Source organism: Perognathus longimembris, chromosome 12, assembly GCF_023159225.1.
Source record: "Perognathus longimembris pacificus isolate PPM17 chromosome 12, ASM2315922v1, whole genome shotgun sequence".
In the NCBI taxonomy this organism is placed as follows: Eukaryota; Metazoa; Chordata; class Mammalia; order Rodentia; family Heteromyidae; genus Perognathus; species Perognathus longimembris.
In genome coordinates, this window is record NC_063172.1 from 51,516,915 (window position 1) to 51,533,197 (window position 16,283).

The 16,283-nt window shown below is 35.4% G+C and overlaps 1 protein-coding gene across 3 annotated transcripts in view; it reads left to right on the forward strand.

Annotated features, from left to right (window-relative positions):
• The first annotated feature begins 3,020 nt into the window (after positions 1–3,020).
• Positions 3,021–16,283, forward strand: part of Eya1 (EYA transcriptional coactivator and phosphatase 1) — a 141,703-nt gene continuing 128,440 nt past the window's right edge. For 2 of the 3 annotated variants that reach the window (XM_048358968.1, XM_048358971.1), the window contains exons 1-3: positions 3,089–3,354; positions 8,639–8,688; positions 10,264–10,391. In XM_048358968.1, the coding sequence (XP_048214925.1) occupies positions 10,268–10,391 (124 nt within the window). In that variant the 5' untranslated portion in view covers positions 3,089–3,354; positions 8,639–8,688; positions 10,264–10,267. Of the gene's footprint in view, positions 3,355–8,638; positions 8,689–10,263; positions 10,392–16,283 lie in introns of all 3 variants that reach the window. The other variant, XM_048358973.1, reaches the window with a different exon arrangement.

Genomic DNA, 16,283 nt, shown 5'->3' on the forward strand with positions numbered 1-16,283 from the left:
ATTACCATTACTGGAATGGAACAGGGAATGAAACAATTATTGGGTTTTATCCCTTGTTTCTCTGTTTATTTGTTATCTCTAATTAGATTATCCAACTATTCACTCATGCATGCTTAGGAAAGTTCTAAGTCACCTTTTAGATAGCTCTAAAGAATCCTTTATATCTGCCTTTGCTTTTAAAATGAAATTAAGAACATTACTTAGAAATCTCTATTGCTCTAAAAGCACTGAAAGTTTCTATCAGAATTACAGATTAACATATACCTAGCATGAATACAAGCCACAGATGACTGTCAGATAAGACATGTTTGTTGATATAGGATATGAGAGATCTTTGTATCTCATTTGCAGCATTCAAATATTTCATTATGGCTCATTATTTCTCTTCCTTCTTCAGATAAAACCATATATTTTTGTTGGGGGAGGAGGTTTTTAAACTTTTACAATGTATTTATGTGTTGAGATTTCTGTAGTAAATATCAAATAGTAATGTTTTCTAATATTATCTATATTTACTACTGAGGAATTTTCAACAACTTTTCCTAAATTCTCTCACAATCTGTGTGTCTGTTATTAGGGAAAGCTGTGGGCCTTAACAGTATATGGTTAAGATATATAATGTTGATGAAAATTTTAAATTGGGAAGTGAGTAGTATCTGACAATTGCACATATGAACAATTTTGGTTATTCATCATATAGTAACTGGGTTTTTGTTTGCATTGTATGTAATCACATTTATTGTACAGTTAATATTTAGTAGTAACCAGATAAAATTCATGGGTAAACAAATGATTGTCTAATCCATCTTGTTTTGCTTTAGAGAAAAGACACTATCTATAAGTGGTAAATACACATAGAAACAATACCTTTAGCCAGCAACTAAGTTCTTTGTCACTAATTATGAAGCCTCTGTCATATTGATTAGTGGTCACATGAAATTTATCATGGTCTTCATAATATTTTTCATCATTACATGCCTCATTTCTTGAATAATATTTTATATTTTATGCAAGTAAAATACTTGAATTTCAACATTAAAGAAGATGTAGTATATTTAACAGTAATGTAGGCAAGTAAATTTGTACAGGTGACATGATACTTGACACAATTCTTCTGCAATTTGACCTGATGTTGTTTGTATATTTATTGTCTAGATTTCTGATAACTGAGTCAGAGAAATAATATTTTAGCCTGTATCTAAAATCACTGTTAAAACTATTGAAAGTGTGAGTACAATAACTGAATACAGTTTTAAATGAGGCTTAATTCTCAAATGAGCACCTCAAATGCTATATTTTATGGAGCCCAGTAACAAATTTAATTGCAAAAGCAGTTATTGCAGCCCTGTTTGATACCACAGATTGAATTAATACAACATATTATCTGGCAATACTAGATTTTTTGATATGCTTTATTATGCAAAAAACTAACACTCCTTTTCTGGGAGAGTTCTGTAGGTGGTAATGTAATTCCACTTGTGCTGTGTATGTGAACAGATCCAATAGCAAGTGACTGTTTGTTGACCTGCATTCCCAAATATGGTAGATGCCTTGTCCCATGGTTCTTTGCTGGTACTAGATGAGATGAAATCTGAGGTGAGATTGCAGTTTACATTGTCTCTTAGGTTTGGCAATGTATTCTTTCCAAGGAACTTATTTAGACTGGTATATTTTCTAGACTAGAGGTAGGAAAACTTGTATTGAATTTTGGTTCTTAGGAGCATTTTGTTTTATTTTGTTTGTGCTTTTACAAAGTATCAAAGTAAAAGTAAGACTATGTCTGTCTGCTTTATTAGCTGATGACCTACAAGTGTATTTATGATCATTTAAGAAGAAATTGTTATGATTTTTATTTTTTTCATGCCAAAGTGAGCACCTACAAGATAGGACATTTTATTATCTAATAAAATGACCAAATAAATAGATTAATATTAGTGGTAATGACAGAAAATTTAAGAACAATCTAACAGATATAACAATTTATTTGAACCGCAACTTGGGGCTGGAAAATTAAAATATGATCAATAGTTCACACACACGATGATGTCGTTTAAGTATTCCAAATCAACAAAATGTTAAGCCATTGATCTAAGGCATCATGTGCAGTGCATAATACTGCCTGAAACACCACTTCTTAACTGAAGCTCAACTCCTAGGAGAGAGTTACAGCTTGTCCCCGTCAGAGGCTATAAAAAATAAAGTTCTAGGCAAAAATGAATCCTTTCTTAAGACTCACTTACAAAATACCAACACGGAAATACAATCTGGTTTGAATCCCAAGAACTGTTCCTTGAAGACTTGCCATCCTAGAAATCCTTGCAGAACCATCAGGCAGGCGTTCGTTTTTAAATTGGTAATACCTTACATGTTTGCTCTTTTCCTGCTCCACTTAATGGAAAAGCCATCCCACTTTGTATGCTCCTGTTAGTAGGTAAGTAGGTTAGAGGAAAAGATTCTGGAAAAAAAAAAAGAAGAAGAAAAGAATTCATTCCCCAAGTTTCTAAGCCTGAAAAAAAAAAACCCAAAGTTTTGGAAAATTCTAAAAGATAACGTGTAACTCCCCAAAGATCTTAATTGAGAGCTACTAGTGCAGGAGTGTGTGTGTGTGTGTGTGTGTGTGTGTGTGTGTGACTGTGTCTCAGAAGTTATTCTCACACAGCTGTTTATTCAGATAGCGTGGGGAGCGTTCATTTACATAATATTTTTTTTAAGCAGCAAGGTTGAGTCAGAGAGAGCAGTGCTCCTTTCAATTGTTGTATTTAAACCAATAAGGTTAGGACAAGAGAATTGCTGTGGTTTGCGTTGCAAAAACAACCCCCCCCCCCCAAAAAAAAAAAAAAAAAGCCCCGAGGCTTCCTGGGCAGACCTACAAGGCTGCGCAAACAACTGGAGGGGTGAGATTGTGCCGGCTCTTTGTCTGGGCTTCTCAGATGCTATCTGTGGCTGCTGCTCCGTGGGCAACGAGCGCTGCGCGCAAAGTTGTTCCCCAACAGAACGGTGGGAGCTGATGGCTCCGAGTTTGGGGCGAGGTAGAAACTCTGCAGTGCCACTTCCGACTGTCAGCCTTCCTGTTGCCGTGCACTGTGGCGGGGTCCTCGCGGGGGAAAGCCTTTGCGCGCAGTCCCTCGGCAGCCCGAGCCTGCAGCAGCGCCCGGGCGCCGACCCCAGCAGCCCGGCTCTCCCCAGCACCCGCGCTCCGCGCCCCCGGGCGCCGCGGCTCCGCTGAGAGCAGCGCCTCGAGTCCCCGCGCGTGTCTCTGCCCAGGAACAAAACTATGTCAGGAATGGAGCTTTGCTAACCCCGAAAACTCCAAGGAGAACCCTAAACTGGTGGATTGCCGCAGATGTAAGCACCGTAAGTACAAGCTGACTGTTTGAAAAATGGTCGCGACTGACAACAGCTGTCCGGTGGTAAAGCCCAAGATAACAGGAGCGCTTATTGTGATTATTGTTGTTCTGATTTGTTTTAAAAGAAAAACATTATGGCACGCGGTGGGAAATGATGACACTTGGTACCTGGGACTTTCTTAGCCACTGGGATCCATCATGAAAGTATAATTCTTAACTTCCTTGTGATCCCAGCGATTAGCATCATTAAGAGATAATTACAAATTAATTATTAACCATTACTTTGTTATGGTCTATATAAATAGGTTTAATTTGGGACCATGATCTAAGAGAGAATTTCATCCCTCTTTTCTAAACTGCGGCAGAAACTTTCAGTATTATTTCGATAGAGTTAAGCTTTATAAAGATACATATAGGATGTAACCTTTCCTACCCACTTCAGATTGATATGAGAATATCAGTAAAGGTTTAAAATGAGAAAGAACACCAGCCAACAAGAGACATAACCAATTCTTTAGGGAAAAAAATCCCCTAGCTTCTATAAATAAATTTCCAAATATTATATTATACTAGGCCCTCTCCAAAAGGTGTTACACTCTACATTTGTAATAAAATGTATTTGTCACATTAATACTTTCAATAACTTGGATGGTGCTGCAGCCTAAACTCCAAATTCTTAAACTTTTGAGTTATCATTTTAAATGTTTGCCATTCAAAAGAACCGTGTGAATTGCTAATGATTCATGGGCTTATGTTTCTTGGGAGGAGTTTTTGGACACATTTACACATAGTATTTGCAAAAATTTAATTCATAACTGTCATTGAATTTAGACTAACATTTTTTAAAATGTTAGAATTTTTTTTAAAAGAAAAAGCTTAGTTAAGCACACAGCATAGTTTTATAGGATTTTGGTCATTTTTTATCATGTGTCTTTCAGAGTAGGCTTCATTTTTTTTATGCTTGTGGGAGTTTTTTTTTTTTTTTACCTCAGTGTTTGGGGGTTGAGGACATGCATACATGAATAGTCATGCTTTTGTATGATCAAACATTTGATATTTGACTTTCTCAATGCTTGAGTTCTCAAAGGCCCAACGTGTTTAGGAACTGAGTAAGCAGCCATGGCTTTTCAATTGTTGAAAATTCTTTGTGGTGACAGATACAGGAGCCTAATTGAGCCACTGTTCAGTTTTAGAAGATGACTGCTACACAACTTTCAGACATGCTACCTGATTTTCTCAAAATAAAATTTCCATGGGAATACAGAAATTTATTTTCCAAGAATACACTGGGAAGAAGAAAACCACTTGCAGTGAGAGAGTATAATGATCTTAATTAGCTATCAAATCCTCTACATTTTAAATAAATGCTAATTTTGAAAACAATTCTTGTCTTTAAAACTTTAAGCAAAAATGATGCAATTTTATATACTTGTTTAGCTTTGGCTTCATAAGGACTGTTTCCTCATTTTTCTTAAAGATGTTGCACAAAATGCTATAGGAGATTTCATTGATATTATCAGCAATGGTATTTAAGCATTTACATTGTGGAGTCTTTGATAAAGAAGGAAGGATAGTCTTGACATTTTGACCCACCTACTCTTTTCTAGAACTTCATTTTAATTTTAGAGTTTAGGTTTAGGTTTTAGAGTTTAGAGTTGAGGTTTTTCTTCTAAAAATGTATGCTTTTATCGTAACACTTGACACCAGAGTTGGGAATTGATTGTGGAGAAATTTTTGCAAGAATATTTCCTACTTAAAAAGCATATTTACAGTGAAGGCACTTTTTTCTCTTTAATATACATTCTGATTAGAAAATTTCCATTGTCTTTCAAGTTTGGGAGTATTCAGATTGATCTGTGCTTAGACTAACTAGCTTGTCTGCCAACTCTATTTAGATAAGTTCTGTACTTTCACTTTGAAAATTTCTTTTCAGTTTGGTTAAAAAAAGTTTTAAATTATAGTCATTTTATAAGAATTGCTTCTAGCAAGCAAAAAAAAAAAAAGCCAATGGAAACCCCATAATTTAGATAAGTACCTACCTTTTATTTGCTCTGTGCTGCTGAGATTTAGAATCCCTTTCCATTTACAGTTTACTTTTCACAGAACATTATTAACTTTTTGGCTTCATACATGATCTTCTGTCAGATGCTTTTGATTTGTAATTTAGCAAAGTATAATAAACAGTGCAAAAAGTCATGAATTTTGCTCTGCGTCCTGAGCTCTGTGGTAGGGAAAATGTGATAAAATGTGTACCTTAAGTCTTGTTTGATGATCTCTCAAAGCAAGTTTACCTTCTGGAAATAATTTCTGGGGTTGAAGAGCATGGTATTAACAGATTTAATGTGGCTATTCAATGGATTGGCCAAGTACTATGTGAGGTTTAACAAAATGAGAGAGACAAATTGAACATCAACAAAAGTTACATCTGTGAAGAATTATAAATTTAATTAGAAAAAAAGGCAAACTTAAAAGACCTCATTAACTAATCAGAAGTCAAAGTTACTAGTTTAGGATTCTTGAATTTACATCCGAAGGAGTTCTGCTATCTTGTTTTTTGTGGGTGTTTTTTTCTTAGTATTTTTCACAACTCTGACAAAATGCTACTATGTGTGCTCTCTGCAAAGAGTTTTTAAAATGAAATGACTTCATTGTAATGTAAGATGACCATTCCATAACGTAATAGGAAATAATTTTTGCATTCCTAGAAGTGCTTGAATTCAAAATACCAGGTTAGAAAAAGACAAGAAACATATCTTCTCCTGAACATAAACTAGAAAATGGGAGCATACAGAATGCCTTATGGCACTTTTCTGGAAACCATGAAATATTTCTTTTCTTTTGCAAAAAAAAAAAATCTTTGTTTATTTTCAAACATATTATGGCTTTAGACCATTAAAATCCAGAAATTTACATTGTCAAACATGAGAGCAAAACAACACCAATCAGAACTTAGGTGTTCTTTTTAGATAAGTCATTAGAAGAGCATGTTTCCTTACTGCACTGTAATCTTGTAGTACACATAAAAAACTAAAAGCATGTGAAGTGTAGCATTTTGTAAACTGTAACTAATTTTGCTCACATCTGTGTCTAATTGTTGTCTGCATTCGCATTCTTGAGAGTAGATTTATTTTTCCTGGACCACGATGTGGGTTCAGCTGACCAGCCTAAGTGAGGATTAGTTGTTTTAAAGTTATTTTGATTAAAGAGTCATTTTTAAATACAGTAACACACAACACATGGTTTAAATAATCCTTGAGACACAAAAGAACATATCTGAAGTATACTTAATGAAATGAAGATCATGGCTATGGACTCTCAAAAACTGGAGTATTTGAAAGGACAGTGAGGATTAGGTTGCCGCATTAAAAAAAACAACTATGTTGTGTGGATGCTTCTTTTTCAATAAGAAAATTTGTTAGAATAATTCATGTTTTGAAGTTCATTTTAAAATTAATAACAGCTTGACTATTAAATTTAGATATGATAAGTTAAGCCTCAAATGTAACTAGAGCCAAACTCCCAGAGTACACAATGAAACTAGAAATGTATTCTCAAGATTCTGCTTTCTAGCTAATGTTAAAATGAAAATGTATTTTAACATTTAACAGGAAATATGCTTTACATACTCTCTCACATAATTAAGCCAAGAGAGTTCTTAAAACTAAGTTAGTTCTCACCTATAATTTATTCCATGTGTATAAAAATAGGAGCAAAAAAGAAGAAATTTCCCCTTGAGGTAGATTGCCGCTGTTTCTAAAGGAAACCATTTAATCTTGTGTGAGAGCATTAATTTATCAAAAATTATAGAAACCTATTATTACAGATACACATCTGTAGGCATTAACATTTCATTTCCACTTAAGACTCAAGCATCACATAAAAATTATTTCTCATCCTGTACATATTATAGAGACACTGACCTAGAGATTTTACATAGCATTATACTGCGATGGGTGGATGTTAACGATGCTTTGAGCTAGAAAGGTAGGCTTTCTTAATTTCATAAATCATAATTAAAAAATAACAGGACCTAACAGAAGATGTTTGGTTGAATGACATTTGAGAGGCCTCAGTTCCCATCTTTGTTCTGTAGCCCTAATTGATGTCAGTTCAGGTTGAATGAAAATGCACATCAAAGATTTGGAATTCTGAGCCATTTTCAACATTCTGCACAGTGCTTTGCCCTGGCTGCTAGGCGTTAGTCTGTGCTTGGGAGCCAGCAGCAGCTTGCTTCACCTGGCCTGCTTCACCTGTGGGAGTTTAGCGCTGCCTGCCGATGAAGGTCTAGGACCAAGAGTTATTAGAATCTGCATGTTACTGAAGCTACTTAGTGTAGTTTCCCCCCATCCCCTACAGATTTATCTAGAAACAAAAGACATGAACAGGCTGGTTGGCTGGGATGTTGAACTGATTGTTCAACCATGCCCCGCCCTGGCCTCCCCCTCCCCACCCCCCGGTCGAAAAGATGAGAAATTCAGCAGGCAAACAAATATAGCTGCTTTTTCAGTGTTGCCAGGCAGAGCTGCAGAAGCTCTCGCTGAATTTTAACTTGGCACCCATAAGCTGGCCCTTTGGGCTATGATGTAACTTTAGGTCCGAAAACTCCTCCTTTGCCATTTATCCTGAGTCCAGCCTTGCCTGAGAGCTGCCCAGGAACTGTTGCAGTGAATGTGAAAATGAGAAAGAGTAAACGTGGGAGAAAATCATCAGAGTCAGGATAAGACACTGTCAGGAGTCAAAGGGGTGGGCGGGAGCTCTATTTCAGCTGGTGATAACAGAAGATGAAAGATCTTCCAAGGATACTGGGAGATTATTACTTGAACTACTGCTAAACACTTGGGTAATAGCTACTTTTTTTCCTCTCCTTCTCCTTCCAAGCACCTTTTCCAAACTGCCTGGGCAAGGCTGCTTTGCATGTTGATTGGGGGAGGGGTAATCCCGTTTGCAGCTGTCATAGGCCAGTGATGAATCACTATCCCGTCATTTGGCTGCCTCCCCTCCATCCCCTCCCCCAACACACACACACACACACACACACACACACACACACATACACACACACACACACACACACGCACACGCACGGGGAGGAGGAGGATAGACCTGCAGGAGGAAACAACAGTTGAGACCTCAACTTAAAGACAATATGCCTTTCACTGCTGCAGTATCCTCCTTTTTCTCTTTTGGTTAAAAGCCGTCATTGTTGGTCTCAGCCATGTGCTCTGTATAATGAAGAGCTGACCCTGAAGTACTGTAACAACAGCTTCTAATTTTTTTACTCCTGACCACAGGTGCAAACATCTCAAACCAGTTCAGATGTGTCTGTTTCCTCACATTGCAGGTAAGGATATTGTTGGTATTCAACATATTTGTAGATTACCTTTCTGTGACCCAGATCTATTTTAAGCTAGTATTTCTTAATTATTTCTATTAATAGCAACAGCCTTGGTTAGAAATTTCTTAACAATTTGTGTGTGTGTGTGTGTGTGTGTGTGTGTGAGTATGTGCGTGAGCAACTGAGAAAAAAAATCTTACATAGAAAGGAATAGAAATCTTGGTTTGAAAATAAGTATGGGCTATATTTTTCTGTGTTATTCTAACACACTATGAATGTGGAATAAGAATTAGAGGAAAATTGGGTTGGAAATCATGTCTGCTTTGAATTCACATTGGAGGAAGTAAAGACTCACTTCTGAAGTAAAATGGCTCATGTTAAGCTGCTTTAAAAGCTGATGTCCACAGTGAATTTAAGCGGTGTCCTAAATTAAAATGACTGCACCTTATATTGCCCTGGTAGGTGAGGAACAAGTAAGTTCATGCTTCTAACACAAAGCCATCCTTACCTTATTATTACTTTTTTAAAAAAAGAAAATAAAATGTTTAAAATAAAGTGAATGGGCCTTAAGCCATATTTTTAAAAAGTTAGCTGTCAGAAAGTAGAATGGACACTTAGGTATATTTTAATTACTTCAAATAAGTCTTCTCTCTTCACTAAAAAGACTATTAAATATAAATGTTGAGAAATTGTCTCTGTGAGCAGTGAGTGGCTTTTGTACCTTTTGTAATGTAACTACTGAGTTTTAAAAGAACTTTCATTAGGGATGGAATTGTTTTTAGATGGCAAAAGCACAGATTGATAGCAATGAAGAAGAATTGTCCTGGTTTCCCTAAGTGACAGCTGAAGTATTCCTAGTGCTAATGCTCCCAGGGACTCACTGTATGTTGGCCTTCTCCCTTTTCAATTGGGCACGCTGTATGTAATCCACAAAGCAAACAAGTGAGCCGACATCATAATGTTTTAATGCTGCATTTGTTTCAAGGGAAACAGAGGAACAATTAAGTAGTTTGCCAGAGTAAACACATGCTTGAGGACTATCTCTTTCCCTGTCACTAGACTATAAGTTTCAAGTGTTTTATTTGGTTTGGAAACCCATTAAATTACAATTGGGTGGTAAATTATAAGGGAGTACCTAGTGTTAATTTATTAGATGAAACAGATTCCATAGAAGAGTGATCGATTTCTATTAGACTTGATATTTATTTCCTTTTCATTTAGAAAAATAAGACCTTTGGGGATTTTTCAATATAAAAAGAAAAAAATAACTATTGAAATAGATGTCATTGTCTAATGTTAGGACAAGTGACTTGATCAACTATGTAAGGGGAGATAAAGAGATTTTCAAAACTCCACTAAATGTTTGGCCGGATAGGAAAGGCAAGTACCTCTTTTAATAGTACACGTAATGAAAAGATGACTGGCGTAAAAATGCAAGAGGAACTGCTCTGAGTCTGAGAACATAGATACAATGGGACTTTTGTGTGCGTGTGTTCAAAGGAGGTGTCAAGTCGTTAGCGCATTAAATGGTGGTGTTATGAATTTGGTCCCTCTGTCAAACGGAAGGCTTCTTGTCTTTAGGTCTATGGAAATGCAGGATCTAACCAGCTCGCATAGCCGTCTGAGTGGTAGTAGTGAATCCCCCAGTGGGCCCAAACTCGATAATTCTCATATAAATAGTAATTCCATGACTCCCAATGGCACCGAAGGTGAGTGTCTGCTTCTTATGGTTTGCTTTGTACCTTATTTCCTCATCAATATATGCTTTGTTACTGAGGAGTTGTGATTTATGTTGTCAACTCCATTGAACTACTGGTCTATTTCTCCTCTAAGTAATTTGACTTAATATTCATCATTATCTAGGAGCTCCACATTTCTAGGTTATTAGCATTAACTGCCAGTAATATTAGTTCAGAGTCTGTAGTCTATTTCAATATACACTGGGTTAATTTTTATGTAGCTGTATATATGTGCATGTGTTTCTATTACACTTTCATATGTACATAACACTATAAACAGTTGAATGTACTTTATCTCCTTTTTGATCACGACCATAACACACTATCAGTAAGCATTGTTTTACTGTAGGATCAATGAAAATTTGGAATTAGTTTGTTTTACTTTCCATTTTGTTACTAAATATAGCCAAATTTATTTAAATGTGAGAATTGAACTGGGCTATTTCTAAAGACTGATGAAATGCTTTGTGTACTTAGTGTTCTTGTGTCTGTGACCATTCAAGTATAAGTAAGTCTTAAATAGTTACTATAGCGTATACAGATACTAATTTTCTTAAGCATGATGTAGCATATACCTTAAACAGTACTGTTGTACTTGTTCCTGCAAAATGAGTACGTGGGGATATTTGTATAAATCTAATGTAAAAAGAAGCACTTATTTTTAATCCATGTGTATGTAAGTCTAAATATATCAGGGTCTAGTATGTATTGCTACCTGAGAGGTGCTTTGAGAATTTTTATAACTTCATCATGTGGAAGGATATATGACATCCTGCATTGTATTTATAATTTTGTCTATTGAAAAGTATCTTTTTCAAAGATTTTAAAAAATATTTATTAAACTTCAAGCTCTGATGACTCAGAAAATAAGTATCAGGACTCATTCATGTTAGAATTCCATCCTCAGACAAACCTTTGACTATAGGTTCCCAGTTACCATGGTCACTTTTTAACACCCAGATTTTACAAATAAGCCAAGTAAATATTATAATTATTGTCTTTTTAGGGTCACATTTGAATATGTATTAGTGAAACCTTTTGAAGTCTGTAATGCTATGAAATTTATAACAGGTAAAATTTAAATCTGTATTTCTCACCTCTGGTGGCTAATTAGAGATAAGGTCTCAAGAGACTTTCCTACGGAAGCTGTCTTTGAACTAGGATTCTCAGATCTCAGCCTCCTCAATAGCTGGGACTACAGGCATGAGCCACTGGCACCCACTTTAAATCAATTTTTTTTTTTTATATAAGGTGTCTTGAGCTTTATGCAGCAGTGATCGTTTTTACGCCACTGTTTTCTGTTTTTCTTTAGGAATAAAAACTCACTTTTTAGTGTTTATGAAAAATAGCTGTTTCAAAAGTAGAGGCTCTGCTCACCTAGCAAAACAATTTGGAATAAAGCTCCTTTTCACCTGAAACTTCTTCCCATTTCAATAGTCAATCCAACAGAAATTGAAAACATGTCTAGGGAAGCAGTTGTAATGTAGAAGTAGATGGTGTAGAGCAAGTAAAATAAAAGCCAGCAGTGCTGTTTCCTCTCCCTTTGGAGTTGGCTTCAGGTGAAAACATGCTTGCTGTGTGTGCTGGCTGGGTTTGGAGACAGTAACACAGACCAGCATAGGCTCTGCTCAGGTGAGCCCTCTCCATCCAGCATGCTGGGCAGCCATGCTGGGGCCTCAGATGCAAACCATTAGCAGTCATTTCTGTCACCATAGTGTGCAGATAAGGCAATCACTTATTGTTGGACTACACATGTCCAATGACTTTGCTTAATAAAATACAGCAACACAAATTGAATAGAATATTTATGAAATACCCATAATTCTTATATGAAAAATAAAATAGGAATGAGAAGCTTTTATCTCAACATTTTTACCAGCAAGTCATCTCCTAAAACTGAGACCTACTATAAATGAACAGGATGAATTGAAACCCTTTTGTGCAACTACCCCATAATGATGATGATGGTAATAATAATAATATTTTAAAAATCCAGCCAGTACTAAAGCAGAGTATGAGTCAGAGGAATTCCCCCTTAAGTGGTTGTGTGCATTAGATGTGGTTTAGTTTTAAGCACCTGTAGAAAGTTATTTCTTAATATTTATATTTTTGAGCTTGATATGATATTCAGATTCTAGAATACTTAATTTGGTAAGAGTTATGCATGATTAAAATCAACTTGGAATAATAAAATATTTTAGATAATCTTTTAAAGCATTCAATTTGGGAAATAATTCAAAATTTCTTATGCAAAAGTTTAATGGTTAGAAATGATTTTTTGTTAGGCCCTGACTTCAGAGAAATACTTGCTCGTTTCATCCCAGTTTCAAGGTTTCTTCATTGGTGTACTTTACAGGGTTTTGGTAGGTTGGAAAGTGAAGTTAGAGACAGAAAATTACACTTGGACATGATAAAATAACAGGACTCTAAGCATTCACAGAGTGAGACCAAAGGAGGATATTCTTAGGAGAGGATCACAAAGGTTCAATAGCTTTGTGCATATGATCATATAAAATAATGTTTATTGAAATCAACAGCAAGAAATGGAAAAGAGGATTTTTGTTATGTTACTTTTTGTTTTTCCACTTTGTTACTGTATTTGTTTTTGTCTTGTATATAAGTTTATCTGATTTGGGGAAAGTAATGGGGGAGACAGAAATGGAGGGACTAAGGGTGAACTAATAAAGCCGTGATAATCACTAGACATTATGTTGAAAATGAACTATACCACTTGTGGAGAAGAGGGGTTGGGAGAAGAAAAAACTGGAAGAAAACAAGTGAAGAGGTGACAATTTTCAAAAGGAAATGTACTCATTATCTGACTTATGTAATTGTAACCCCTCTGAATATCATCTTTATAGTAAAAATAAATTCATTTAAAAAAGAAAGTACCAGTGTACATTACCCCAGGCATTAAAGGAACTTTTGTTAATTGGAACATTCAGTTTTATTTTACAGTCTGAAAATATGAACCATAATCTTTCTTCATGGCCCCCTTTTCATACCTAGGTAGATCCAAACAATAGTACAAGGTCCTCATGGTTATTAAGTCTGTGGATCTATTTCTTTTGCTATTCTATGTTGTATCATGTATATTTTTCCATTCCTCTCAGCCACCAGTTAGGTTTAAAATTATTGGGCTCATTAACATCTGGCAAGTGTCACTGGAATAAAATCATTATAGATTTTCCTATTCCTTTTTTGAAACTTAGTTTGAAACTAACAGTATTTACCAATGACAATTATTTTTAAAAGGATAAAAAATGCATTGAAATGTACACTTTTCAAAATATTCACCCCTTTAATTCTTACAAATATTTCCATCTACACACACACACACACACACACACACACACACTTTATATATAAGTAATTTCTCTGCAGCCCAAGTGAAAATAGTCTCAGCTCAATTGAAATTATTTAGATCAACAAAACTTCCATTTAGTTTACACAGTTGTTGGCTTTGCCTGAATTTATATAGGTTGTCTCCTCTCACTCAGAGCCATTTTTTTATTTCCTGCCACCGCTTGTTCCTATAATGAGGCTAAGAAAACAAGAAAATCTCCTGCATCAAAAACCCTAACTTTATCTAAAGAACAAACAAGAAAGGAATGAAGTGGCAAAGCACAGAATATTAAATTTCTTCTAAAGTCTGCTGCCAAATTATCATAAGACTCAGTGTTTGTAAGTTCTGTACTTACAGGCTAGTGCCTCTTTTCATGGTTCATCCAAGGGATAAAGACAGAAAGACACTGAGCTACAGCTTTTTTATTTTCTACATGAAGTATTCCTCACTTATAACAGTTATTTGAATGTTTCATGTTTCAAAGCTTTCAGCTTTTCCTAGTTTTACATGTCAACTTCTCTGGGAGTCATTATTGTTGCAATTTAGCTGTTACCAGTTTATAAATCTTTAAAATATGAAATATAATTAGGTAGATGTAGTAAGATATTGGCATATATGAATGCCAGGCTTGAATCAGAATGACTACCTTTAGAGGTGGTATGTTTCCATATGAATTAGTGAATAATCCAATTACTATTAATTAATCCACAGGACAAACTAGTGGATGGTTATGAAAACACTAATTGTGATCTTCTAAGAGTTGGCTCTAGACTTTTGGAAAGTTATCAGAATAGAAATTGCTTACTGGAGAAAAGTTTTGAGTTTTAAGAAATAGGAGTTTGTGTATTGATGTTTCCATTTGCACATCAAATCTTGGAATCTGAGGATTTCTTATGATGGGTATATGTTCAATTCTCTCTCTGGTAAAGGTTTGGTATTGATGTTTCTGTTAAGTATGAGAAGTCACTGGGAACTTTTTCTTTGAGGAACTCAAAGCTATAACAATAAAGAGGATTTTTATTTACACACCTAATTAGGGCCTTGTTTGCAAAGCAAGGATTCTTTCCATCTTTGTTTTCTCTGGTTGTCTTAAGTCCTTGGGAGTGTGAAGTTGGTCATCTGCTCCATTGCTAGTCTGAGTGTTTATTTTTGGTTGTCTGCGGGTAGGGAGTGAGGAAAGGCTCAAAAGAGGTGTGAGTGAAGAAATTAAGAGCTCAAATTGGGAGTTTCCTCTATTGTAAATTTAAATTCAAACTTACGTTTACTTAAACTGGTCTCATAACAGATAAATGCATCTTTTTGTCTGTATTCTTTTCTTTTTCTTTTTTTTCCCCCCTCAGTTAAATGTATCTTAAAGTAACCTAAAATCAGATGAAAGTTGGGATCTTCACTACAAATTTCAGGAATTCTCATGGCAATTCAAATAGTAATTTTGAATTGGTATATCAGATTTCTAAGATGACAGATTAATATCCCCATTTAAAACTTATTCAGTTGTGCTTTGCATATTTTAGTATGATAGGTTGTTTCAGTTATATACATTTATATTACCATAATCTATTATAAGCTGTTGTCATTTCTACAAAGCAAATAATCTTAATTTGTTTTTCTCACTATAATTTTAATTTAGTAACATGCAGTTTTGTCTAATGAGGGTATTTTTAAGAAATCTTATTTATAGGAAATATCTAAACTAGAGTAAATACGTATAAGGTTATGGTTTGTGGCTGCATTATACAGGCCAAATTTGTATATTTGTGGTCAAACATACTGATGTCAATAGAAACATAGTAATCCAATTTTATTACTGTTTACATTCTGCACATAACTCAGTTTCTGAGAGATTAAGGAAAACCATGAGTAAAGTTTTTAAGTGACATTTTTAGAGTTTATCTATAGCCAAAAGCTGACTTCTTAAATTTTAAAAATTATCTTTAAGTAGTTGTACAAAGGGGTTTCAATTCAACATATCACTGCACCTTTTTTGATGGGGAGGGGAAGTAATGGGGCTTGAACTCAGGGCCTGGGCAATCTCCCTGAGCTTTTGTGCTCAAGGCTAGCACTCTACCACTTGGAGCCACAGCTCCACTTTTGATTTTCTGGTGGTTAATTGGAGCTAAGAGTATCATGGATATTTAAAAAGCTCAGTGCCAGGTTTACAGGTGTATGGCTCTTCCAGGTTACCCCTGATATTTGAATAAAGTTCTGAGTCCGGAACCTAGACTTCCAGGTCACTGTGTTAGTCAGTGGAGAGTGATAATGAGAATTATCTGCAAATGCCTCTTCTGATAACCTTCATCTTAAACATTTATTTATTTTCTGACACACTGGTGCCTTTAGATTGGAGAATGCCACTCCCAAGAAAAAGATGTTATGAGGATAACTTCCAGGAGTGGTTATGCCCTTTTCCTTAGGTTCTGGTGTGCGAGTATGTGAGATTTCTTCCTGTGGTCACCCAAACCCAACTATCAAACTCAAGCATTAGTTAGAGAGGTTAATTTTTAGGGAATAGTCTC